Below are 27,710 nucleotides of genomic sequence, written 5' to 3'. Positions count from 1 at the left end.
AGTCCACGAACAGAGGACGTAGATAGAGTGGATGTGGAGAGGATGTTTCCTATAGTGGGGGAATCTAGGACCAGAGGACGCAGATAGAGTGGATGTGGAGAGGATGTCTCCTATAGTGGGGGAGTCTAGGACCAGAGGACACAGATACAGTGGATGTGGAGAGGATGTTTCCTATACTAGGGGAATCTAGGACCAGAGGACGCAGATAGAGTGGATGTGGAGGGATTGTTTCCTATAGTGGTGGAGTCTTGGACAAGAGAACGTAGATATAGTGGATGTGGAGCGGATGTTTCCTATAGTGGGGGAGTCTAGGAGCAGAGGACGCAGATAGAGTGGATGTAGAGAGGATGTTCCCTGTACTAGCGGAGTCTAGGACCATAGGAATCTAATAGAGTGGATATAGAGAGGATGTTTCCTATAGTGGGGGAATCTTGGACCAGAGGAGGCAGATAGAGTGGATGTGGAGAGGATGTTTCCTATAGCGGGTGAGTCTAGGAACAGAGGAGGAAGATAGAGTGGATGTGGAGAGGATGTTTCCTATAGTGGGGAAATCTGGGACCAGAGGAGACAGTTATATTGGAAGTGGAGGGTATGTTTCATTTTGTGGGGGAATTTGGGACCAGAGGACGCTAATACAGTGGATGTAGAGAGGTTGTTTCCTATAGTGGGGGAGTCTAGGACCAGAGGACGCAGATAGAGTGGATGTGGAGAGGATGTTTCGTATAGTGGGCAGTCTAGGAACAGTGGACGTAGATAGAGTGGATGTGGAGAGGATGTTTCCTATTCTAGGGGAGTCTAGGACCAGAGGACACAGAGAGAGTGGATGTGGAGAGGATGTTTCCTATAGTGGTGGAGTGTAGGATCATAGGACGCAGATAGAGTGGATGTGGTGGGGATGTTTCCTATAGTGGGGGAGACTAGGACGAGAGGACACAGATAGGGTGGATGTGGAGAGGATGTTTCCTGTACTAGGGGAGTCCACGACCAGAAGACGTAGATAGAGTGGATGTGGAGAGGATATTTCATATAGTGGGGGAGTCTAGGACCAGAGGACGTAGATAGAGTGGATGTGGAGAGGATGTTTCGTATAGTGGAGGAGTCTAGGACCAGAGGACACAGATAGATTGGATGTGGAGAGGATGTCTCCTATAGTGGGGGAGTCTAGGACCAGAGGACACAGATAGAGTGGATGTGGAGAGGATGTGTCCTGTACTAGGGGAGTCTAGGACCAGGGGACGCAGATAGACTGGATGTGGAGAGGATGTTTCGTATAGTGGAGGAGTCTAGGACCAGAGGATACAGATAGGGTGGATGTGGAGAGGATGTCTTCTACAGTGGAGGAGTCTAGGACCAGAGGACGCAGATAGATTGGATGTGGAGAGGATGTTTCGAGTACTGGGGGAGTCTAGGACCAGAGGACGCAGATCGAGTGGATGTGGAGGGGTTGTTTCCTATAGTGGGGGAGACAAGGACGATAGGACACAGATAGAGTGGATGTGGAGGGGATGTTTCCTGTACTAGGGGAGTCCACGACCAGAGGACGTAGATAGAGTGGATGTGGAGAGGATGTTTCCTATTCCGGGGGAGTCTAGGACCAGAGGACGCAGATAGAGTGGATGTGGAGAGGATGTTTCCTATATTAGGGGAGTCTAGGATCAGAGGACGCAGATAGAGTAGATGTGGAGGGGATGTTTCCTATAGTGGGGGAGTCTAGGAGCAGAGGACGCAGATAGAGTGGATGTAGAGAGGATGTTCCCTGTACTAGCGGAGTCTAGGACCATAGGAATCTAATAGAGTGGATATAGAGAGGATGTTTCCTATAGTGGGGGAATCTTGGACCAGAGGAGGCAGATAGAGTGGATGTGGAGAGGATGTTTCCTATAGCGGGTGAGTCTAGGACCAGAGGAGGAAGATCGAGTGGATGTGGAGAGGATGTTTCCTATAGTGGGGGAATCTGGGACCAGAGGAGACAGTTATATTGGAAGTGGAGGGTATGTTTCATATAGTGGGGGAATTTGGGACCAGAGGACGCTACTACAGTGGATGTAGAGAGGTTGTTTCCTATAGTGGGGGAGTCTAGGACCAGAGGACTCAGATAGAGTGGATGTGGAGAGGATGTTTCGTATAGTGGGCAGTCTAGGAACAGTGGACGTAGATAGAGTGGATGTGGAGAGGATGTTTCCTATTCTAGGGGAGTCTAGGACCAGAGGACACAGAGAGAGTGGATGTGGAGAGGATGTTTCCTATAGTAGGGGAGTCTAGGATCATAGGACGCAGATAGAGTGGATGTGGTGGGGATGTTTCCTATAGTGGGGGAGACTAGGACGAGAGGACACAGATAGGGTGGGTGTGGAGAGGATGTTTCCTGTACTAGGGGAGTCCACGACCAGAAGACGTAGATAGAGTGGATGTGGAGAGGATATTTCATATAGTGGGGGAGTCTAGGACCAGAGGACGTAGATAGAGTGGATTTGGAGAGGATGTTTCCTATACTGGGGGAGTCTAGGACCAGAGGACGCAGATAGAGTGGATGTGGAGAGGATGTTTAGTATAGTGGAGGAGTCTAGGACCAGAGGACACAGATTGATTGGATGTGGAGAGGATGTCTCCTATAGTGGGGGAGTCTAGGACCAGAGGACACAGATAGAGTGGATGTGGAGAGGATGTTTCCTGTACTAGGGGAGTCTAGGACCAGGGGACGCAGATAGAGTGGATGTGGAGAGGATGTTTCGTATAGTGGAGGAGTCTAGGACCAGAGGATACAGATAGAGTGGATGTGGAGAGGATGTCTTCTACAGTGGAGGAGTCTAGGACCAGAGGACGCAGATAGATTGGATGTGGAGAGGATGTTTTGTATAGTGGGGGATTCTAGGACCAGAGGACACTGATAGACTAGATGTGGAGAGAATGTTTCCTATAGTGGGCAGTCTAGGAACAGTGGACGTAGATAGAGTGGATGTGGAGAGGATGTTTCCTATTCTAGGGGAGTCTAGGACCAGAGGACACAGAGAGAGTGGATGTGGAGAGGATGTTTCCTATTCTGGGGGAGTCTAGGACCAGAGGACACAGAGAGAGTGAATGTGGAGAGGATGTTTCCTATAGTAGGGGAGTCTAGGATCATAGGACGCAGATAGAGTGGATGTGGTGGGGATGTTTCCTATAGTGGGGGAGACTAGGACGAGAGGACACAGATAGGGTGGATGTGGAGAGGATGTTTCCTGTACTAGGGGAGTCCACGACCAGAAGACGTAGATAGAGTGGATGTGGAGAGGATATTTCATATAGTGGGGGAGTCTAGGACCAGAGGATGTAGATAGAGTGGATTTGGAGAGGATGTTTCCTATACTGGGGGAGTCTAGGACCAGAGGACGCAGATAGAGTGGATGTGGAGAGGATGTTTCGTATAGTGGAGGAGTCTAGGACCAGAGGACACAGATTGATTGGATGTGGAGAGGATGTCTCCTATAGTGGGGGAGTCTAGGACCAGAGGACACAGATAGAGTGGATGTGGAGAGGATGTTTCCTGTACTAGGGGAGTCTAGGACCAGAGGATACAGATAGAGTGGATGTGGAGAGGATGTCTTCTACAGTGGAGGAGTCTAGGACCAGAGGACGCAGATAGATTGGATGTGGAGAGGATGTTTTGTATAGTGGGGGATTCTAGGACCAGAGGACTCTGATAGACTAGATGTGGAGAGAATGTTTCCTATAGTGGGCAGTCTAGGAACAGTGGACGTCGATAGAGTGGATGTGGAGAGGATTTTTCGATTACTGGGGGAGTCTACCAGAGGACGCAGATCGAGTGGATGTGGAGGGGTTGTTTCCTATAGTGGGGGAGACTAGGACGATAGGACACAGATAGAGTGGATGCGGAGAGGATGTTTCCTGTACTAGGGGAGTCCACGACCAGAGGACGTAGATAGAGTGGATGTGGAGAGGATGTTTCTTATAGTGGGGGAGTCTAGGACCAGAGGACGCAGATAGAGTGGATGTGGAGAGGATGTTTCCTATATTAGGGGAGTCTAGGATCAGAGGACGCAGATAGAGTGGATGTGGAGGGGATGTTTCCTCTAGTGGGGGAGACTAGGACGAGAGGACACAGATAGAGTGGATGTGGAGGGGATGTTTCCTATAGTGGGGGAGTCTAGGACCACAGGACGCAGATGGAGTGGATGTGGAGGGGATGTTTCCTATTCCGGGGGAGTCGAGGACCAGAGGACGCAGATAGAGTGGATGTGGAGAGGATGTTTCCTATATTAGGGGAGTCTAGGAACAGAGGACGCAGATAGAGTGGATGTGGAGGGGATGTTTCCTCTAGTGGGGGAGACTAGGACGAGAGGACACAGACAGAGTGGATGTGGAGGGGATATTTCCTATAGTGGGGGAGACTAGGACGATAGGACACAGATAGAGTGGATGTGGAGAGGATGTTTCCTGTAGTAGAGGAGTCCACGACCAGAGGACACAGATAGAGTGGATGTAGAGAGGAGGTTTCCTATAGTTAGTGAGTCTAGGACCAGAGGACTCAGATAGAGTGGAAGTGGAGAGGATGTCTCCTATAGTGTGTGAGTCTAGGACCAGAGGAGGCAGATAGAGTGTATGTGGAGAGGATGTTTCCTATAGTGGGGGAGTCTAGGACCAGAGCACACAGATAGAGTGGATGTGTAGAGGATGTTTCCTGTAGTGCGGGAGTCTAGGACCAGAGGACAGAGATAGAGGGGAATGAAGAGGATGTTTCCTATAGTCGGGGAGTCGAGTACCAGGGGGCTCGGTTAGAGTAAATCTGGTGAGGATGTTTCCTGTAGTTGGGGAGTCTAGGACCAGAGGACACAGATAAAGTGGATGTGGAGAGGAGGTTTCCTATAGTGAGGGAGTCTAGGACCAGAGGACTCAGATAGAGTGGAAGAGGAGAGGATGTCTCCTAGAGTGTGAGTCTAGGACCAGAGGAGGCAGATAGAGTGGATGTGGAGAGGATGTTTCCTATAGTGGGGGAATCTAGGACCAGAGGACGCCGATAGAGTGGATGTGGAGGGGATGTTTCCTATAGTGGGGGAATCTAGGACCAGAGGACATAGATAGAGTGGATGTGGAGAGGATGTTTCCTATAGTTGGGGAATCTAGGAGCAGAGGACGCAGATAGAGTGGATGTGGAGGGGATATTTCCTATAGTGCAGGAATCGAGGACCAGAGGACACAGATAGAGTGGATGTGGAGGAGATGTTTCCTATAGTGGGGGAATCTAGGACCAGAGGACACAGATAGAGTGGATGTGGAGGGGATGTTTCCTATAGTGGGGGAGTCTGGGACCAGAGGACGCAGATAGATTGGATGTGGAGGGGATGTTTCATATAGTGGGGAGTCTAGGACCAGAGGACGCAGATAGAGTGGAAGTGGAGGGGATGTTTCCTATAGTGGGGGAGTCTAGGACCAGAGGACGCAGATAGAGTGGATGTGGAGAGAATGTTTCCTTTAGTGGGGGAATCTGGGACCAGAGGACGCAGATAGAGTGGATGTGGAGGAAATGTTTCCTATGGTGGTGGAGTCTAGGATAAGAAGACGCAGATAGAGTGGATGTGGAAGGAATGTTTCCTATAGTGGGGGAGTCTAGGACCAGAGGACGCAGATAGAGTGGATGTGCAGGGGATGTTTCCTATAGTGGGGGATTCTAGGAACAGAGGACGCAGATAAAGTGGATGTGGAGAGGATGTTTCATATACTGGGCAGTCTAGGACCAGTGGACGTAGATAGAGTGGATGTGGAGAGGATGTTTCCTGTACTAGGAGAGTCTAGGACCAGGGGACGCAGATAGAGTGGATGTGGAGAGGATGTTTCCTGTACTAGGGGAGTCTAGGACCAGGGGACGCAGATAGAGTGGATGTGGAGAGGATGTTTCTTATAGTGGAGGAGTCTAGGACCAGAGGATACAGATAGAGTGGATGTGGAGAGGATGTCTTCTGCAGTGGAGGAGTCTAGGACCAGAGGACGCAGATAGATTGGATGTGGAGAGGATGTTTTGTATAGTGGGGGATTCTAGGACCAGAGGACACAGATAGACTAGATGTGGAGAGAATGTTTCCTATAGTGGGCAGTCTAGGAACAGTGGACGTAGATAGAGTGGATGTGGAGAGGATGTTTCCTCTGGTGGGGGAGTCTAAGACAGTAGATGTGGAGAGGATGTTTCGAGTACTGGGGGAGTCTGGGACCAGAGGACGCAGATCGAGTGGATGTGGAGGGGTTGTTTCCTATAGTGGGGGAGACTAGGACGATAGGACACAGATAGAGAGGATGTGGAGAGGATGTTTCCTGTACTAGGGGAGTCCACGACCAGAGGACGTAGATAGAGTGGATGTGGAGAGGATGTTTCCTATAGTGGGGGAGTCTAGGACCAGAGGACGCAGATAGAGTGGATGTGGAGGGGATGTTTCCTATTCCGGGGGAGTCTAGGACCAGAGGACGCAGATAGAGTGGATGTGGAGAGGATGTCTCTTATAGTGGGGGAGTCTAGTACCAGAGGACACAGATAGAGTGGATGTGGAGAGGATGTTTCCTGTAGTGCGGGAGTCTAGGAGCAGAGGACACAGATAGAAGGGATTGGAGAGGATGTTTCCTATAGTCGGGGAGTCGAGTACCAGGAGGCTCGGATAGAGTAAATCTGGTGAGGATGTTTCCTGTAGTTGGGGAGTCTAGGACCAGAGGACATAGATAGAGTGGATGTGGAGGGGATGTTTCCTATAGTGGGGGAGTCTACGACCAGAGGACACAGATAGAGTGAATGTGGAGAGTATGTTTCCTATAGTGGGGGCTTCTAAGACAGTGGATCTGGAGGGGATGTTTCCTATAGTGGGGGAGTCTAGGACCAGAGGACAGAGATAGAGTGGATGTGGAGAGGATGTTTCCTATAGTGGGTGAGTCTCGGACCAGAGGAGGCAGATAGAGTGGATGTGGAGAGGATGTTTGCTATAGTGGAGGGAGTCTAGGACCAGAGGACACAGATAGAGTGTATGTGGAGAGGATGTTTCCTATAGTGGGTGAGTCTCGGACCAGAGGAGGCAGATAGAGTGGATGTGGAGAGGATGTTTGCTATAGTGGAGGGAGTCCAGGACCAGAGGGCATGGTCTCAGTATTGAGAGACGTACATTTAGTACAGTGATGGGGAAAGTTTTTCTAGGACCTTTGCTGAGTACTATATTCCTCACTTGGAAAGTTTGGTGAGGATGGAGGAGACCCTCTTACCCACGGTCACGGAGTTGGGCTTCTCCTTCTGCGGAAAAGACAGCAGTACATTGTATGTCACATTCTTGGCCTCGTCCAGTCCCGATTCAGGGTCGTTCCACCTGTCCAGCAGCAGCTTCACCAGATCTTTGTCTCCTGTGCTGGTGGCCATGTGTGGCTTCTTGGCGAGGACCCTGGGGCAAGGAAGCACACAGGAGGGTCAGTTCAGGGCCGGTCAGTTTCATCAAGCAGTTTACGTCGTGTGGTATCGCTCATCCAGAGCATGCACATCTCGGAATGTCACTTGCTACGGTCCCCTCTCACCCACAGAACATTGCTCTGCTCACTGCAGGCGTGGACGCCCAATGCAGTCAGCATTCTCAGCCTGTAACAGGGCAGAGAAACCTTACAAGGATGTTGCCGGGACCTGAGGATATGAGTTCTGGAGAACGGTTGAATAGATTAGAACTTTATTCTTGGGAATGTGGAAGATTGATTGGGAGGCTGGCTGGAGGTATACGAAATTGTGAGAGGTACAGATAGGGTAAATGCAAGCAGGCTTTTTCTGTCAAGGTGGGGTGGGACTACAACTGGAGGTCATGGGTTAAGGGCAAAAGGTGAAGCATTTAAAAAGAACGTGAGGGGGAACTTCTTCACTGAGAGGGTGGTGAGAGTGTGGAGTGACCTGTGGCAGAACTGAGCTCGATTTCAACGTTTGAGAGAAGTTTGGACAGGTACGTGGATGGGAGGGGTGTGGAAGTCTGGACAGGTAAGTGGATGGGAGGGTGTGGAAGTCTGGACAGGTACGTGGATGGGAGGATGTGGAAGTTTGGACAGGTACATGGATGGGAGGGAGTGGAAGTCTGGACAGGTACGTGGATGGGAGGGTGTGGAAGTCTGGACAGGTACGTGGATGGGAGGATGTGGAAGTCTGGACAGGTACGTGGATGGGAGGGTGTGGAAGTCTGGACAGGTACGTGGATGGGAGGATGTGGAAGTCTGGACAGGTACGTGGATGGGAGTGTGTGGAAGTTTGGACAGGTACGTGGATGGGAGAGGTGTGGAAGTTCGGACAGGTACGTGGATGGGAGGGTGTGGGACAGGTATGTGGATGGGAGGGTGTGGAAGTTTGGACAGGTACGTGGATGGGAGGATGTGGAAGTCTGGACAGGTACGTGGATGGGAGGGAGTGGAAGTTTGGACAGGTAAGTGGATGGGAGGGGTGTGGAAGTTTGGATGGGTATGCGGATGGGAGGGTGTGGAAGTCTGGACAGTTACGTGGATGGGAGGGTGTGGAAGTCTGGACAGGTACGTGGATGGGAGGGTGTGGAAGTCTGGACAGTTACGTGGATGGGAGGGTGTGGAAGTCTGGACAGGTACGTGGATGGGAGGGTGTGGAAGTTTGGACAGGTAAGTGGATGGGAGGGTGTGGAAGTCTGGACAGGTACGTGGATGGGAGGATGTGGAAGTCTGGACAGGTACGTGGATGGGAGGGTGTGGAAGTTTGGACAGGTACGTGGATGGGAGGGGTGTGGAAGTTTGGACAGGTACGTGGATGGCAGGGTGTGGGACAGGTATGTGGATGGGAGGGTGTGGAAGTTTGGACAGGTACGTGGATGGGAGGGTGTGGAAGTCTGGACAGGTACGTGGATGGGAGGGTGTGGAAGTCTGGACAGGTACGTGGATGGGAGGGTGTGGAAGTTTGGACAGGTACGTGGATGGAAGGGTGTGGAAGTTTGGACGGGTACGTGGATGGGAGGGTGTGGAAGTCTGGACAGGTACGTGGATGCGAGGGGTGTGGAAGTTTGGACAGGTACGTGGGTGGGAGGGTGTGGAAGTCTGGACAGGTACGTGGATGGGAGGGGTGTGGAAGTTTGGACAGGTACGTGGATGGGAGGATGTGGAAGTCTGGACAGGTACGTGGATGGGAGGGTGTGGAAGTTTGGACAGGTACGTGGATGGGAGGGTGTGGAAGTTTGGACAGGTACGTGGATGGGAGGGGTGTGGAAGTTTGGACAGGTACGTGGATGGGAGGGTGTGGAAGTTTGGACAGGTACGTGGATGGGAGGGTGTGGAAGTCTGGACAGGTACGTGGATGGGAGGGTGTGGAAGTTTGGACAGGTACGTGGATGGAAGGGTGTGGAAGTTTGGACGGGTACGTGGATGGGAGGGTGTGGAAGTCTGGACAGGTACGTGGATGCGAGGGGTGTGGAAGTTTGGACAGGTACGTGGGTGGGAGGGTGTGGAAGTCTGGACAGGTACGTGGATGGGAGGGGTGTGGAAGTTTGGACAGGTACGTGGATGGGAGGATGTGGAAGTCTGGACAGGTACGTGGATGGGAGGGTGTGGAAGTTTGGACAGGTACGTGGATGGGAGGGTGTGGAAGTTTGGACAGGTACGTGGATGGGAGGGGTGTGGAAGTTTGGACAGGTACGTGGATGGGAGGGTGTGGAAGTTTGGACAGGTACGTGGATGGGAGGGTGTGGAAGTCTGGACAGGTACGTGGATGGGAGGGTGTGGAAGTTTGGACAGGTACGTGGATGGAAGGGTGTGGAAGTTTGGACGGGTACGTGGATGGGAGGGTGTGGAAGTCTGGACAGGTACGTGGATGCGAGGGGTGTGGAAGTTTGGACAGGTACGTGGATGGGAGGATGTGGAAGTCTGGACAGGTACGTGGATGGGAGGGTGTGGAAGTTTGGACAGGTACGTGGATGGGAGGGTGTGGAAGTCTGGACAGGTACGTGGATGGGAGGGTGTGGAAGTTTGGACAGGTACGTGGATGGGAGGGGTGTGGAAGTCTGGACAGGTACGTGGATGGGAGGGTGTGGAAGTTTGGACAGGTACGTGGATGGGAGGGGTGTGGAAGTTTGGACAGGTACGTGGGTGGGAGGGTGTGGAAGTCTGGACAGGTACGTGGATGGGAGGGGTGTGGAAGTTTGGACAGGTACGTGGATGGGAGGATGTGGAAGTCTGGACAGGTACGTGGATGGGAGGGTGTGGAAGTTTGGACAGGTACGTGGATGGGAGGGTGTGGAAGTTTGGACAGGTACGTGGATGGGAGGGGTGTGGAAGTTTGGACAGGTACGTGGATGGGAGGGTGTGGAAGTCTGGACAGGTACGTGGATGGGAGGGGTGTGGAAGTCTGGACAGGTACGTGGATGGGAGGGTTTGGAAGTCTGGACAGGTACGTGGATGGGAGGATGTGGAAGTCTGGACAGGTACGTGGATGGGAGGATGTGGAAGTTTGGATGGGTACGTGGATGGGAGGGTGTGGAAGTCTGGACAGGTACGTGGATGGGAGGATGTGGAAGTCTGGACAGGTACGTGGATGGGAGGGGTGTGGAAGTCTGGACAGGTATGTGGATGGGAGGGTTTGGAAGTCTGGACAGGTACGTGGATGGGAGGGTGTGGAAGTCTGGACAGGTACGTGGATGGGAGGATGTGGAAGTTCGGATGGGTACGTGGATGGGAGGGTGTGGAAGTCTGGACAGGTACGTGGATGGGAGGATGTGGAAGTCTGGACAGGTACGTGGATGGGAGGATGTGGAAGTTTGGATGGGTACGTGGATGGGAGGGTTTGGAAGTCTGGACAGGTACGTGGATGGGAGGATGTGGAAGTCTGAACAGGTACGTGGATGGGAGGGTGTGGAGGGCTGAGGCCCCAGCCTAGTTCGATGGGGCTAGGCCGTAACAACAGGTTGGCACAAGTGGGGCAAAAGATCACGACTGTGAGTATTGCTGTGCAAGGAGCTGTGGAGAGTTGTAGACACCGCTCAGTACATCACTGAAACCAGTCTCCCCTCCATGTCTACACTTCCCACTGCCTCGGTAAAGCAGCCAGCATAATCAAAGACCCCCCCCCCCACCCCAAGCATTCTCTCCCCCACCCCCCCATCGGGGGGAGGAGATACAAACTCCCCGGCGCACGTCCCACCACATTCCACCCCGCAGTTCTCAGACTATTGAATGGTTCCCTAGTACGCAGAACTATCCTGCTCTCTGACATGCAGAGTTATACCACAGAGAAACAGGCCCTTTGGCCCATCAAGCCCATACTATCTATTCAAGACCTTGAGGGACATTATGTCGCAATTGTACAAGACGTTGGTGAGGCCACATTTGGAACATTATGTTCAGTTTTGGTTTGTTTGCCCTGCTGTGGGCACACACACACACACACACACACTCACACTCACACTCGTACACATAAGGTTAGGATCGAGCCCAGGTCTCCCTGGAGTTGGGAGGCAGCGGAGGTTGAAGATGACAGTGACAGCTCCCAGGAAGCAGATGGTGAAACAGACCCCCACCAGTCCATGACTGATACAAACTTCAATCCTCACTGTGGGTCAACCAACATGAAGGGGAACACCTCCCAGCTGGCTGTGTGACCTTGTAGGGGCGACCAGATTGTCCTGACTGGAGACACTATAGTACTGCACAGGGTGTCTAAGACCTTTACACAGTCCTGTATTTGTCAACGTGGAGTGGAGAGCGAGTTTGTAAATCTGACGGGAGCAAAGGATGTTGGGAATGGTGAGGGTGGGGTGCCGTGGGAGGGGTGTGGGACAGGAGGCAGAGAAGGAGTGTCAGGGGTGGGTACAGACACACCCAGCCCTAAGACACCAGACAAGGTCATTTGATTCCAAACAATTGGTTTATTGATCATTACAGAATGTCTCTCTGGTGCTTCCCGCTCCCTCCCCTCTCCCTTCCCCTTTTCCCAACCATGATTCCCCTCTCCCTGCCCCCTTCCCACTCTCAGTCCACAATAGAGACCCAGATTAGAATCAGATTTATCATCACTCACGTATCTCATGAAATGTGTTTTTTTGTGCAGCAGCAGTACAGTGCAAAACATAAAAAAAGGCTTTGACCAGTGACCATTCCAGACATCGGAAGTTTGGAGAAGAGGGGACTTCAATCACGCCTACTGCCCGAGGGTGAAAGGCAGCAGCGGGTCAGTTCGGTGATAAAGAGCTTTGACCGGCAACCAGTCGGCGTTTAGCAAGAGTAAATTAAAGGGAGGCGGGGGTAGAGGAGCAGCCATCAGCTGAGTGAGTCAGAGTGGCCATCGTCTGAGTGGGCAGAGTCAGAGTGGCCATCGTCAGAGTGGGCAGAGTCTGAGTGGGCAGAGTCTGAGCGGGCAGAGTCAGAGCGGCCATCGTCTGAGTGGGCAGAGTCTGAGCGGGCAGAGTCAGAGCGGCCATCGTCTGAGTGGGCAGAGTCAGAGTGGGCAGAGTCTGAGTGGGCAGAGTCTGATCGGGCAGAGTCAGAGCGGCCATCGTCTGAGTGGGCAGAGTCAGAGTGGGCAGAGTCTGAGTGGGCAGAGTCTGAGCGGGCAGAGTCAGAGCGGCCATCGTCTGAGTGGGCAGAGTCAGAGTGGACAGAGTCAGAGTGGCCATCGTTTGAGTGGGCAGAGTCAGAGTGGCCATCGTCTGATCGGGCAGAGTCAGAGTGGGCAGAGTCAGAGTGGCCATCGTCTGAGTGGGCAGAGTCAGAGTGGCCATCCTGAGTGGGCAGAGTCAGAGTGGGCAGAGTCTGAGTGGGCAGAGTCTGATCGGGCAGAGTCAGAGCGGCCATCGTCTGAGTGGGCAGAGTCAGAGTGGGCAGAGTCTGAGTGGGCAGAGTCTGAGCGGGCAGAGTCAGAGCGGCCATCGTCTGAGTGGGCAGAGTCAGAGTGGACAGAGTCAGAGTGGCCATCGTTTGAGTGGGCAGAGTCAGAGTGGCCATCGTCTGATCGGGCAGAGTCAGAGTGGGCAGAGTCAGAGTGGCCATCGTCTGAGTGGGCAGAGTCAGAGTGGCCATCCTGAGTGGGCAGAGTCAGAGTGGGCAGAGTCTGAGTGGGCAGAGTCAGAGCAGCCATCGTCTGAGTGGGAAGAGTCAGAGTAGGCAGAGTCAGAGCGGGCAGAGTCTGAGTGGGCAGAGTCAGAGTGGACAGAGTCAGAGTGGCCATCATCTGAGTGGGCAGAGTCTGAGTGGGCAGAGTCAGAGTAGGCAGAGTTAGAGTGGGCAGAGTCAGAGTGGTGACCTCGAGGCTTCAGTCAGAGAAAGCAAAGCCGAGGAAAGCTGAAGTGTTTTCGTGCTCTCTATATATCTGCTCAGCTAGGACGGGTGGGATGACAGGCAGGATGGTGGAATGCTCCCCATGTGGGAAGGCAGGGAGATCTCCTGTGTCCCTGACAGCTACAACTGTGAGAATTGCATCCTAACAATCCGTGTTAAGGAGCTGGAGCTGGAACTGGATGAACTCTGGATCATTCGGGAGGCTGAGGGGTGACAGGCAGGGGTCATGGAGAGGGGTAGTTACCCCCAAGGCGTGGGACACAGGAGACTGGAAGGGGAAAGGGGTTAAGGAGCCAGTGCAGAGTTACCCCTGTGGCCGTCCCCCTCAACGACAGATACGCCATCTTGGTTACTGTCAGGGAGAATGACCCAACAGAGGAAAGTGACAGTGGTCAGCTCTCCAGTACTGAGTCTGCCTCTGTGACTCAGAAGGGAAGGGAGGAGAAGAGGCACGCTGTGGTGACGGGGGATTTGTTAGTTAAGGGAACGGACAGGAGGCTCTACGGGTGAGAATGAGATTCCTGGATGGTATGTTGCCTCCTGGGTGCCAGGGATATCTGGGATATCCTGGATCGAGTCCTCAGCATTTTTAAGTGGGAGGGTGAGCAGTCACAAATCGTGGTCCATGTGGGTACTGATGACATGGGCAGCATGAGTGATGAGGTTCTATATCGGGAGTTCAGGGAGTTAGGCACTAAGTTAAAGGGCAGGACCTCCAGGGTTGTGATCTCAGGATTTCTACCCATGCCACTTGCTGGTGAGGCCAGAACTAGGAAGATTGTACAGTTGAACACGTGGCTAAGGAGTTGGTGTAGGAGGGAGGGCGTGAGATTTTTGGATCATTGGGCTCTCTACCAGGGAAGGTGGGACCTGCACAGAAGGGACGGTTTGTTCCTGAATGGGAGAGGGACTAATATCCTAGCAGGAAGGTTTGTTAATGCTGAGTGGTGGGGTTTAAACTAGAGTTTCAGGGGGATGGGAACCAGAGTGCCAGAACAGTTAGTGGAGAGGTTGTGGAGACAGATGTTGGTAAGACCCCAGACAAACTCAGGAATCAAAAGGTTGAGCATGTGTCCTGAGCTGTGTATATTTCAATGCAAGAATTATCGTAGAAAAGGCAGATAATAGTGCTGAAGATGAGGTAGCTGGTTTACAAACAGAGGCAATGTGTAGTGATAGGGCAAAATTGCAGTCAACAGGATGAGTTGCAACGTAAAAGGTGGACAACATTGAAGAGGGTGGACACAGGACTGAAGGTGTTATATTTTAATGCGCACAGAATACAGAATAAGATAGAGGAACTTGTGGCAGAGTTGCTGATTGGCAGGTATGTAGGCATCACTGAATCATAATTGAAAGAAGATTAAAGCCGGGAGCTTAATGTCCAAGGATACACATTGTATCGAAAGGACAGGCAGGTAGACAGAGGGGGCGGCGTTGCTCTATTGGTGAAAAATGAAGTCAAATCATTAGAAAGAGGTGAGAAAAAGAAGGTTTTGAATCATAATGGATAGAGCAAAGGAACTGCAAGGGTAAAAAGACCCTGATGGGAGTTGTATACAGACCCCCAAACAGTAGTAAGGATGTGGCCTACATATTCCAAAGGGAGATAGAAAATGCATGCCAAAAGGGCAATGTTATGGGGTCTTCAATATGCAGGTAGATTGGGAAAGACATGTTGGTGCTGGATTCCAAGAGGAAAAATTCCTAGAGGGCTTATGAGATGCCTTTTTTAGAGCAGCTCGTGGCTGAGCCCACTAGGGGATCAGCTATTCTGAAGTTTGGTGTTGTGCAATGAACCAGAATTGATTAGAGAGCTAAAGGTAAAAGAACCCTGAGGGGTAAGTGATCATAATATGATCGATCACCATGAAATTTGAGAAGAAGCTAACATCAGATGTATCAAAATTATGGTGGGAATTACAGAGGCATGAGAGAGGAGCTGGCCAGAATTGATTGGAAAATTGGCAGGGATGATGGCAGAGCAGCAATGTCTGGAATTTCTGGAAGCAATTCAGAAGGAACAGGATACATACATCCCAAAGAGGAAAAGGTATTCTAAAAGCAAGATGACACAACCGTGGCTGATAAGGGAAGTCAAAGCCAACAGTAAAGCCAAAGAGAGGGCATATAATAGAGTAAACATTAGTGGGAAGTTGGAGGATTGGGAACCTTTTAAAAACTAACAGAAGGCAACTAACCAAGTCATTAAGAAGGCAAGATACATCAAAGTTGCTGGTGAACGCAGCAGGCCAGGCAGCATCTCTAGGAAGAGGTACAGTCGACGTTTCAGGCCGGGACCCTTCGTCAGGACCAACTGAAGGAAGAGTTAGTAAGAGATTTGAAAGAGATTAAGAAGGCAAGGATAGAATACGAAAGTAAGCTAGCCAATAATATTAAAGAGGATACCAAAAGTTCCTTCAGATACATAAAGTGTAAAAGAGAGGTGAGAGTGGATATCGGACCGCTGGGAAATTATGCTGGAGAGGTAGTAATGGGGGACAAGGGAATGGCGGACAAACTGAATAAATATTTTGTGTCAGTCTTCACGGTGGAAGACTCTAGCAGTATGGTGGAAGTTCCACGTGTCAGGGGTCATGAAGTGTGTGAAGTTACCATGACTAGAAAGAAGATTCTTGAGAAACTGAAAGGTCTGAAGGCAGATAAGTCACCTGGACCAGATGGTGTACAGTGTACAGTGTACACCCCAGAGTTCTGAAAGATGGCTGAAGAGATTGTGGTGGCATTAGCAATGATCTTTCAAGAATCTCTAGATTCTGGAATGGTTCCGGAAAACTAGAAAATTGCAAATGTCACTCCACTCTTCAGGAAGGGGGTGAGGCAGAAAAAAAGGAAACAATAGCCCAGTTAATCTGACCTCAGTGGTTGGGAAGACGTTGGAGCTGATTATTAAGGATGAGGTTTGAGGGTACTTGGAGGCACATGATAAAAGAGACCATAGTTTCCTCAAGGGAAAATCTTGCCTGACAAATCGGTTGGAATTCTTCGAAGAAATAACAAGCAGGATAGACAAAGGAGAATCGGTTGATGTTGCGTATTGGATTTTCAGAAGGCCTTTGACAAGGTGACATATATGAGGCTGCTAAACAAGCTATGAGCCCATGGAATTATAGGAAAGATCCCAGCAGGGATAAAGCAGTGGCCGATTGGCAGGAGGCAAAGAGTGGGAATAAAGGGAGACTTTTCTGGCTGACTGCCGGTGACTAGTGTTTTCCACAGGAGTCTGTGTTGGGATCGATTCTTTTTACGTTATATTTCAATGGCTCAGCTGATGAAATTGATGGCTTTGTTGTAAAGTTTGCTGACGGTATGAAGATTGGTGGAGGGGCAGGTAGTTTTGAGGAAGTAGAGAGACTACAGACGACTTAGACAGATGAAGAGAGGCAATGAAATGGCAAATGTAACACGGTGTCTGGAAGTGTATGGTCATGCACATGGGGAGAAGAAATGATAGGAATACAAAAATCTGCAAAGGGACTTGCGAGTCCTTGAGCAGGATTCCTGAAAGGTTAACTTGCAGATCGACGCTGTGGTGAGGAAGACAAATGCGATGTTAGCATTCACTTCAAGACGACTAGAATTTAAAAACAAGGGTGTCATGTTGAGACTTTATAAAGAACTGGTGAGGCATCACTTGGAGCATTGGGAGCAGCTTTGGGCCCTTTATCTGAGAAAGGATGTGCTGATGTCGGAGAGGGTTCAAAGGAGATTCACGAAAATGACTCCAGGACTGAACGGTACAAGATATGAAGAGCGTTTGCCGGCTCTGGGCCTGTATTTGCTGAAATTCAGAAGATGAGGGGTGAACACATTGAAACCTATCGAATGGTGAAGGGCCTTGATAGAGTGGAAATGGAGAGGATGTTTCCTGTGGTGGGACAGTCTATGACCAGAGGGCACAGATAGAGTGGATGTGGAGAGGATGTTTCCTATAGTGGGGGAGTCTAGGACCAGAGGACACAGATAGAGTGGATGTGGATAGGATGTTTCCTATAGTGGGGAGTCTAGGACCAGAGGACACAGATAGAGTGGATGTGGAGAGGATGTTTCCTATAGTGGGGGAGTCTAGGACTAGAGGACACAGATAGAGTGGATGTGGAGAGGATGTTTCCTGTGGTGGGACAGTCTATGACCAGAGGACACAGCCTCAGGATAGAGGGGCGTCCTTTCAGAACAGAGTTAAGGATGAACCTCGTCAGCCACAGAGCGGTGAGTCTATGGAATTCTCTACCACAGGCAGCGGTGGAGGCCAAGTCATTCTGTAAAACTACAGCACAGGTTGATAGATTCTTGGTTGTTCGGGGCATGAAGGGATAGGGGAGAAGGCAGGAGATAGGAGCTAAGACTGAAACAGATGAGGTATGATGAAGTGGAGGAGCAGACTCGATGGGCCAAACAGCCTAATTCTGCTCTTAAATCGTATGTGAAACACAAAAAATTACGTAAGTACTGAGAAAAAGCCTTGGGCACCTGAGCTATGTATATGAGCTGAAGAGTTCTGCACAGTAAAGCACACTATAGAAATACCCATCATATAAGCTGATGAAACATAGAAAATAGGTGCAAGAGTAGGCCATTCGGCCCTTCGAGCCTGCACCACCATTCAGTATGATCATGGCTGATCATCCAACTCAGAACCCTGCACCAGCCTTCCCACCATACCCCCTGGTCCCTTTAGCCACAAGGGCCATATCTAACTCCCTCTTAAATATAGCCAATGAACTGGCCTCAACTGCTTCCTGTGGCAGAGAATTCCACAGATTCACCACTCTCTGTGTGAAGAAGTTTTTCCTAATCTCGGTCCTAAAAGGCTTCCCCTTTATCCTCAAACTGTGACGGCAATGACAGAGAAACACACGTTGAGTATTATTGAGTATTCTCTGTACAAACAGACCACTCGGCCCCACCAGTCCATTCTGACCCTCTCTGTACAAACAGGCCATTCGGCCCCACCAGTCCATGCTGGAATTCTGATTGGGCTGCACTTGCCCAACCCCATTGATTGTCCTGCTTCCTCCCTCGTCTCCCCAGGACGCGTGTGATTGTGTGACATAGGAGTCCAAGCAGTGGTGAGGTGTCCACTTGGGATCCAGCTGAGGCTGAGATTGGCATGGATATGTCATCGCTGTCTGGTAACGCAAACCAAGCAGTGCGATATGTCGAGTGAGCTGTTGCCCATCTCGGAAGCTCTCCCTCTCTCTGCAGGTTGTGAACCCAAAAGATCAGCCTGGCCCGAACCAGTGGCCTCACAGGATTTGCCTGTCAGCGTTGAACTCAATGTCAGACTGCCTTAGGGATTCCAGCTCCGGATTTTTCCCCCGGGGTTTACTCCTGAAGCCTTCCCCATGAGTGGGGACAGCCACAAGGCAGCGGAGGTTTGAGATCAGAGTTTTCCTTCTCCTGGATGAGCTGCCAACCGCACCTGACGAGACCCGTCTGCCCGAAGAAACTGGTTTGGGGGGACCAGTAAATCCCGCCACCCCCCCCCCCCATCGGTAGAAACGGTTCCGCCGGGTTTGTGTCTGAGGTCTGAGGCATTCACGGTGGCCAGGAGCTGGACTGGGTTGTCAGAGGCTATTTGAGACGCACGCCATTGGGAGTATTGAACAGATGGGAACTTGTCCCTGTTACCAACCCCGGCTCTCACAACCTGAGGGAACAGGCCATATCCATGTCAGGTCTGCATCCCGCTGCTTCTTTATTCTGCATTCTGCTGCTGTTTTCCCTTGCTCTACCTCAACACACTGTGTAACGATCTGATCAGTGTGAACAGGGTGCAAGACCGGCTTCTCACCGTATCTCGGTACGTGTGACAATTCCAATGCCGGCGATGCCCCTGAGTGTGAAGGGTCAGGGGTCAGACTCCCTGCTGTGGGAGACGGTCACTGTCTCAGCCTGGGACACTGCCCAGCCGGGCTGCTCTGCCTCACTCCCTGCCGCACTTTCGGAGGGTGCAGGCGGACCACCGCTCACAGACAGCTCCCCCTCGGAGTGAGGAAAGCGCACCATGTTCCTGGCTCCCTCTTTGGTCAAGGAAGCACAGTAGTGCCCCCAGTTCCTGAGGGCGTCTCCCCCCGGCCCACCCGCCATCCTGACCCGCTGCGTCGGCATCTGGTACGGGAATTGCCAGATATCTGGCCGCTGGTCCCTGCACTGGATTACGAGGGCTAGTGAGAGGATCATTGGGGTCTCTCTTCCACCCATCAGAGATCTGTGTCAGGAGGCTGTGTACCCGGGGTGGGGAGCTTAGCATTGTCAATGGTCCCTCCAGCCCGTCCAACAGTCTCTCTGACCCAGGAGGTACCGTAGCATCCGGACAAGAACTGTTGGGATGGGAAACAGCTTCATCCACCCCCATCCCCCCGCGTCTGTGAGGCCACTGAACTGCCTGCCACCACCCGGCCCTCTCCGTGTCTGGAGCGTCAGTAGCATTTTACTGTTTGCTTTTTAATTTACGTTGTAAATGCGCCTGGTTAGTTGTTAATCTACTTGTGTCAATATTATGGGTTATGTGCTGAGTGCAGGTCGGTGGGACTAGGTGAGAGTAAGAGTTCGGCACGGTCTAGAAGGACCGAGATGGCCTGTTTCCGAGCTGTAATTGTTATATGGTTATTACTTTATGCGTCGTGTGTGGGAGTTTGTACTGCGTTGTGCACCTTGTTCCAGAGAAGCGTCATCAGGCCTGGCGAGCTATTTGTGTACGGTTGAATGCCGATAAACCCAAACTTGAACTTCAACTCCTGTACCCCACCCCACCATCTCCACCTGAGATCCTGTTGCGTCATCAGCCAATTTATAGACAGTGTTTGTCTGTGCCCAGCCACACGGCCGTGAGGGGCGACAGAGCAGAGCCCCAGGCTAAGCACACATCCCTGAGGTGTGGTCTGTCCCGCGACCCTTTAGAAGTGCTAATAATTGTCTGTTAAAAGCTGCTGGGACAGAGTTGAATGGTGAGGCAGACATTATTGCTTTTAATACTCTAGCACAACATGACGGGCCGAAGGGCCTGTTATGTCCTATGGTTTGCAATTTTGCCTATTTATTGAGATACAGTGCAGAATAGGCCCTTCGACCCCTTCGAGCCCCGCTGCCCCAATTTAACCCTAGCCTAATCACGGGACAATTTACAGTGACCAATCAACCTACTAACTGGTATGTCTTTGGACTGTGGGAGGAAACCAGAGCACCGGGAGGAAACCCACACATTCCACGGGGAGGACATACGAAGTCTTTTCAGATGGTGCTGGATCTGAACTCTGACCAGGTGGGAACAGTTCTTGGTGTTTTGGACGCCTCTACTGAATTCCCTCCGCTCTAATCAGAACTACTTCACTGATGTCTCCGTCCCCTCAGAGAGAAACAGGCCATTCAGCCCATCAAATCCATGGCAACTGGCAACCACCCACTTACACTAACCCCAATTTATTGCTCCCACGTTCCCATAAAATTGACCCAGAATTTAACCCTCACCCACACACCAGGGGGTCAATTTACAGTGGCCAAGTAGCCCACTAACCCCACATGCTGCTGGGATGTGGGAGGGAAGAGAAGCCCCCAAGGAGATCCTATGCAAACTACACACACACACACAAACACTCTCTCTCTCTCTCTCTCTCACACACACACACACACAAACACACACACACATAAACACAGACACACACACTGTCTCTCTCACACACACACACTCACACTCATACAGACACACACATACACAAACACACACACAGTCACACACAGACACACATAAACACAGACACACACACTGTCTCTCTCACACACACACACTCACACTCATACAGACACACACACACACAAACACACACACAGTCACACACAGACACACATAAACACAGACACACACACTGTCTCTCTCACACACACACACTCACACTCATACAGACACACACATACACAAACACACACACAGTCACACACAGACACACATAAACACAGACACATACACACTCTCTCACACACACATACACTCATACAGACACACACAAACACACACACACATAAACACAGACACACACACTGTCTCTCTCACACACACACACTCACACTCATACAGACACACACACACATAAACACAGACACACACACTGTCTCTCTCACACACACACAGAGACACACACTCACACTCATACAGACACACACACACATAAACACAGACACACACACTGTCTCTCACACACACACAGAGACACACACTCACACTCATACAGACACACACACACATAAACACAGACACACACACAGAGACACACACTCACACTCATACAGACACACACACACACAAACACACACACAGTCACACACAGACACACATAAACACAGACACATACACACTCTCTCACACACACATACACTCATACAGACACACACAAACACACACACACATAAACACAGACACACACACTGTCTCTCTCACACACACACAGAGACACACACTCACACTCATACAGACACACACACACATAAACACAGACACACACACTGTCTCTCTCACACACACACACAGACACACACTCACACTCATACAGACACACACACACATAGAGACACACACACAGAGACACACACTCACACTCATACAGACACACACACACAAACACACACAGACACACATAAACACAGACACATACACACTCTCTCACACACACATACACTCATACAGACACACACAAACACACACACACACACATAAACACAGACACACACACTGTCTCTCTCACACACACACAGAGACACACACACTCATACAGACACACACACACACACACTCTCTCTCACACACACAGAGACACACACTCACACCCATACAGACACACACACACACTCATACAGACACAGACACACACACACACACTCATACAGACGCAGACACACACAGACACACACACAGCGCCAGAGGTCAGGATTGAACCTGGCTCTCTCTGGAGACGGGAGACAGCTCTGCTCCCTTCTCCTGAGCCTTGGAACTGGACACAGCAGCAGCGCCTCCCTCTACCCCCTCCTCACACACCTCAGGTTCTCCTTGATCTTCTGGGGGTCGATCTGGTCCATGAAGCTCTGGATGAGCTGCTCGTCGATGTCCTGGGTGGGACCCTCTCCCCCCGTGTCCCCATCCTTCGGGATGGCGAAGTGCCCCAGGAGGAGGCCAATGGTCAAGCAGACAACTGCCAGCAGCCCAGTGATGATCCAGACCTTCATCCCTGGCTGCGGTTTGTCCAGCAGGAGGGGAAAGAGCAGCCGGTCTGCGACCTGGCAGGGACGGTGTGATTGTCCTGATTGGAGATAGATCTCACGATAATATATAACCTCCAGTTACTCATTATCCATCAGTTAATCTGACTGCAAGATCATAAACAACTAACATGGTGCCGCACCGCAGACATCACTGGGCACCCCATGTACACATAGGCCATTCAGCCCAAATACTCCATGCTAGCATTCATGCTCCAGGCGCTCAGTGGGTCCAGATCAACCATGGAGGTTGTGTCCTCACTGCCTACGTGATACACAAGCCTGGGCAGTACGATACGGGGAGCGAGCTGTTGCCTGTGCAGCCGGCTCCTGGATGAGCTGCCAATGACAGCTGACGAGCCCCATCTGCCTGAAGCGACTGGTTTTAAGGTGCCGGTAACCTGCCTTTGCCCTTTCTCCTATTGGCAGAAACCGTGCCACCGGGCTTGGTAGTTGAGCCACAGGAGCTGGATTTGGTTCTCAGAAGCTATTTGAGACGCACGCCATCGGGAGCTTGTCCCCATTTCATCCCCAGCTGTAACAACCTTAAAGGCCTGACTTTCCTGACACAGCCCAGTACATCACGGAAAACCAGCCTGCCTTCTGTGGACTCAGTCTGTGCCTTCTGCAGCCAACTTAGGCAAAGTCCCACCCATCCCAGACATTCTCTCCACTCCCATCGGGCAGAAGATACAAAAGCCCGAATGTACACACCACCAGACTCAAGGACAGCCTGTATCCCACTCTGATCAGGCTCCCAAACGGACCTCCAGGACAATAAGATGCATACTTGGCCTCACAATCTACCTGGTTATAATTGTCACCTTATCGTTTACCTGTACTCATCAGGAAACTTTTAAATGAAAGGGTTACCACATGTGGACTGCTTGACAGCTCTGGGTCTGTACTCATTGCGGTCCAAGAGAATGAAGCAGGATCTCACTGAAACACATCGAATGTTGAAAGGCCTCGATAGAGTGGATGTGGAGAGGATGTTTCCTATAGTGGAGGAATCTAGGACCAGAGGACACAGATAGAGTGGATGTGGAGAGGATGTTTCCTATAGTGGGGAGTCTAGGACCAGAGGACACAGATAGAGTGGATGTGGAGAGGATGTTTCCTATAGTGGGGAGTCTAGGACCAGAGGACACAGATAGAGTGGATGTGGAGAGGATGTTTCCTATAGTGGGGGAATCTAGGACCAGAGGACACAGATAGAGTGGATGTGGAGAGGATGTTTCCTATAGTGGGGGAATCTAGGACCAGAGGACACAGATAGAGTGGATGTGGAGAGGATGTTTCCTATAGTGGGGAGTCTAGGACCAGAGGACACAGATAGAGTGGATGTGGAGAGGATGTTTCCTATAGTGGGAGAATCTAGGACCAGAGGACACAGATAGAGTGGATGTGAAGAGGATGTTTCCTGTAGTGGGGGGAGTCTAGGATCAGAGGACACAGATAGACTGGATGTGGAGAGGATGTTTCCTGTACTGGGGGAGTCTAAGACCAGAGAGCCTTGTCTCAGAATAGAGTGACATCCATTTAGAATGGAGATGAGGAGGAATTTCTTCAGCCATAGAGTGATGTGGTGAATTTGAGGAATTTATTGCTGGAGGTAGCTGTAGAGGCTAAGTCATTGAGTATTTTTAAGGCAGAGGTTGATAGATTCTTGATTAGTCAGGGCATGAAAGGATATGTGGAGGAGACAGGAGATTGTGGTTGAGAGGGAAATGGATCAGTCATGATGAAATGGTGGAGCAGACTCGAATCAGAATCAGAATCAGGTTTATTATCACCGGCATGTGACGTGAATTTTGTTAACTTAGCAGCAGCAGTTGAATGTAATATATAATCTAGCAAAAAAAATATCAATTGCAGAATTCATATATCGAATAGATTAAAAATCATGCAAAAAAACAGAAATAATATTACATTAAAAAAGTGAAGTAGTGTCCATTCAGAAATCGGATGGCAGAGGGGAAGAAGCTGTTCCTGAATCGCTGAGTGTGTGTCTTCAGGCTTCTGTACCTGATGGTAACAGTGAGAAAAGGGCATGTCCTGGGTGCTGGAGGTCCTTAATAATGGACGCTGCCTTTCTGAGACACCGATCCCTAAAGACATCCTGGGTACTTTGTAGGCTAGTACCCAAGATGGAGCTGACTAGATTTATAACCCTCTGCAGCTTCTTTCGGTCCTGTGCAGTAGCCCCTCCATACCAGACAGTGATGCAGCCTGTCAGAATGCTCTCCATGGTACAACTGTGGAACCAATGGGTTAAATGACCTAATTCTGTTCCTTTATGATCTTATGTTCCTCTGCAAAAGCCAGCACGCCCATACCACCAGGGTCAAGGACAGCCTCTGTCTGTTATCAGATTCTTGAACAGACTGCTTGTATGATAAGATAGGCTCCCAGTCTGCTTCATTATAACCTTTCACTTTGTCATTTACATTTACCTGCCCTTCACACATCCGGTAGCGTTTACACTGAAACATTGACAAAAGTGGAGTGTATACTGACTGGCTGCATCACAGCTTGGTGTGGAAACACCAACGCCCTTGAATGGAAAATCCCACAAAAAGCAGTGGATACGGCCCAGTCCATCACGGGTAAAGCCCTCCCCACCATTGAGCACATCGACATGAAGCATCGTCACAGGAAAGCAGCATCCAAGTTCAGGGACCCCCACCACCCAGGTCATGATCTCTTCTGACTGCTGCCATCAGGACAGAGGTACAGGAGCCTCAGGTCCCACACCACCAGGTTCAGGAACAGTTATTACCCCTCAACCATCAGGCTCCTGAACCAGTGAGGATAACTTCAACTCTGAACTGATTCCATCGGGAAGGAGGTACAGGAGCCTCAGGTCCCACACCACCAGGTTCAGGAACAGTTATTACCCCTCAACCATCATGGTCCTGAACCAGAGGGGATAACCTCAGCTCTGAACTGATTCCATCGAGAAGGAGGTACAGGAGCCTCAGGACCCACAACACCAGGTTCAGGAACAGTTATTACCCTCAACCATCATGGTCCTGAACCAGAGGGGATAACCTCAGCTCTGAACTGATTCCATCGGGAAGGACGTACAGGAGCCTCAGGACCCACAACACCAGGTTCAGGAACAGTTATTACCCCTCAACCATCAGGCTCCTGTACCAGAGAGGATAACCTCAACTCGGAACTGATTCCAATGGGAAGGAGATACAGGAGAGTCAGGTCCCACACCACCAGGTTCAGGAACAGTTATTACCCCTCAACCATCAGGCTCCTGAACCAGTGAGGATAACTTCAACTCTGAACTGATTCCATCGGGAAGGAGGTACAGGAGCCTTAGGTCCCACACCACCAGGTTCAGGAACAGTTATTACCCCTCAACCATCATGGTCCTGAACCAGAGGGGATAACCTCAGCTCTGAACTGATTCCATCGGGAAGGAGGTACAGGAGCCTCAGGTCCCACATCACCAGGTTCAGGAACAGTTATTACCCCTCACCCATCAGGCTCCTGAACCAGTGAGGATAACCTCAACTCTGAACTGATTCCATCGGGAAGGAGATACAGGAGCCTCAGGTCCCACACCACCAGGTTCAGGAACAGTTATTACCCCTCAACCATCAGGCTCCTGAACCAGAGGAGATAACTTCACTCAACCTCACTTGCCCCATCACTGAACTCCTCCCACAATCTATGGACTCTCTTTCAAGGACTCTTCATAGTAGTCATAGTCATAGTCATATTTTATTGATCCTGGGGGAAATTGGTTTTTGTTACAGTTGCCCATAAATAATAAATAGTAATAGAACCATAAATAGTTAAATAGTAATATGTAAATTATGTCAGTAAATTATGAAATAAGTCCAGGACCAATCTATTGGCTCAGGGTGTCTGACCCTCCAAGGGAGGAGTTGTAAAGTTTGATGGTCACAGGCAGGAATGACGCTCTGTGCTGCATCTCATTGGAATGAGTCTCTGGCTGAATGTACTCCTGTGCCCACCCAGTACATTATGTAGTGGATGGGAGACATTGACCAAGATGGCATGCAACTTAGACAGCATCCTCTTTTCAGACACCACCGTCAGAGAGTCCAGTTCCATCCCCACAACATCACTGGCCTTACGAATGAGTTTGTTGATTCTGTTGGTGTCTGCTACCCTCAGCCTGCTGCCCCAGCACACAACAGCAAACATGATAGCACTGGCCACCACAGACTCAGCATCGTCCGGCAGATGTTAAAGGACCTCAGTCTCCTCAGGAAATAGAGACGGTTCTGTCCCTTCTTGTAGACAGCCTCAGTGTTCTTTGACCAGTCCAGTTTATTGTCAATTCGTATCCCCAGGTATTTGTAATCCTCCACCATGTCCACACTGACCCCCTGGATGGAAACAGGGGTCACCAGTACCTAAGCTCTCCTCAGGTCTACCACCAGCTCCTTAGTCTTTTTCACATTAAACTGCAGATAATTCTGCTCACACCATGTGACAAAGTTTCCTACCGTAGCCCTGTACTCAGCCTCATCTCCCTTGCTGATGCATCCAACTATGGCAGAGTCATCTGAAAACTTCTGAAGATGACAAGACTGTGTGCAGTAGTTGAAGTCCGAGGTGTAAATGGTGAAGAGAAAGGGAGACAAGACAGTCCCCTGTGGAGCCCCAGTGCTGCTGATCACTCTGTCGGACACACAGTGTTGCAAGCACACGTACTGTGGTCTGCCAGTCAGGTAATCAAGAATCCATGATACCAGGGAAGCATCCACCTGCATCGCTGTCAGCTTCTCCCCCAGCAGAGCAGGGCGGATGGTGTTGAACGCACTGGAGAAGTCAAAAAGCATGACCCTCACAGTGCTCGCTGTGTTCATGTTCATCTCATGTTCTCAATATTTATATTTAATATTTATCTATCTCCACTTCTGGAGACAGACTGTCCACTAACATCTTCTACATGCCCACTGACTCTCATAACTACCTCGACTATACCTCTTCCCACCCCGCCACATGCAAAAATGCCATTCCCTATTCCCAGTTCCTCCGTCTCCGCCGCATCTGCTCCCAGGATGAGGCTTTCTGTTCCAGGACATCTCAAATGTCCTCTTTCTTTCAGGATCGTGGTTTTCCTTCTACCGTTATCAATGATGCCCTCACTCGCATCTCCTCCACTTCCC

General features: G+C 50.6%; 1 protein-coding gene across 1 annotated transcript in view; it reads right to left on the bottom strand.

Moving 5' to 3' along the window:
* The window catches only part of naaladl1 (N-acetylated alpha-linked acidic dipeptidase like 1), a 152,908-nt gene that overhangs the window by 106,608 nt on the left and 18,590 nt on the right, over positions 1-27,710 (bottom strand). The window contains exons 3-4 of the mRNA XM_072245914.1: positions 22,328-22,566; positions 7,234-7,406 (exon numbers count right to left, since the gene is read on the bottom strand). Coding sequence (XP_072102015.1) covers positions 7,234-7,406; positions 22,328-22,566 — 412 coding nt within the window. The remainder of the gene's footprint in view (positions 1-7,233; positions 7,407-22,327; positions 22,567-27,710) is intronic.

Source organism: Mobula birostris, chromosome 28 (assembly GCF_030028105.1).
Source record: "Mobula birostris isolate sMobBir1 chromosome 28, sMobBir1.hap1, whole genome shotgun sequence".
NCBI lineage: Eukaryota > Metazoa > Chordata > Chondrichthyes > Myliobatiformes > Myliobatidae > Mobula > Mobula birostris.
Note: the sequence above shows the minus strand (reverse complement) of the source record. Positions and strands in the feature narration are given on the sequence as shown.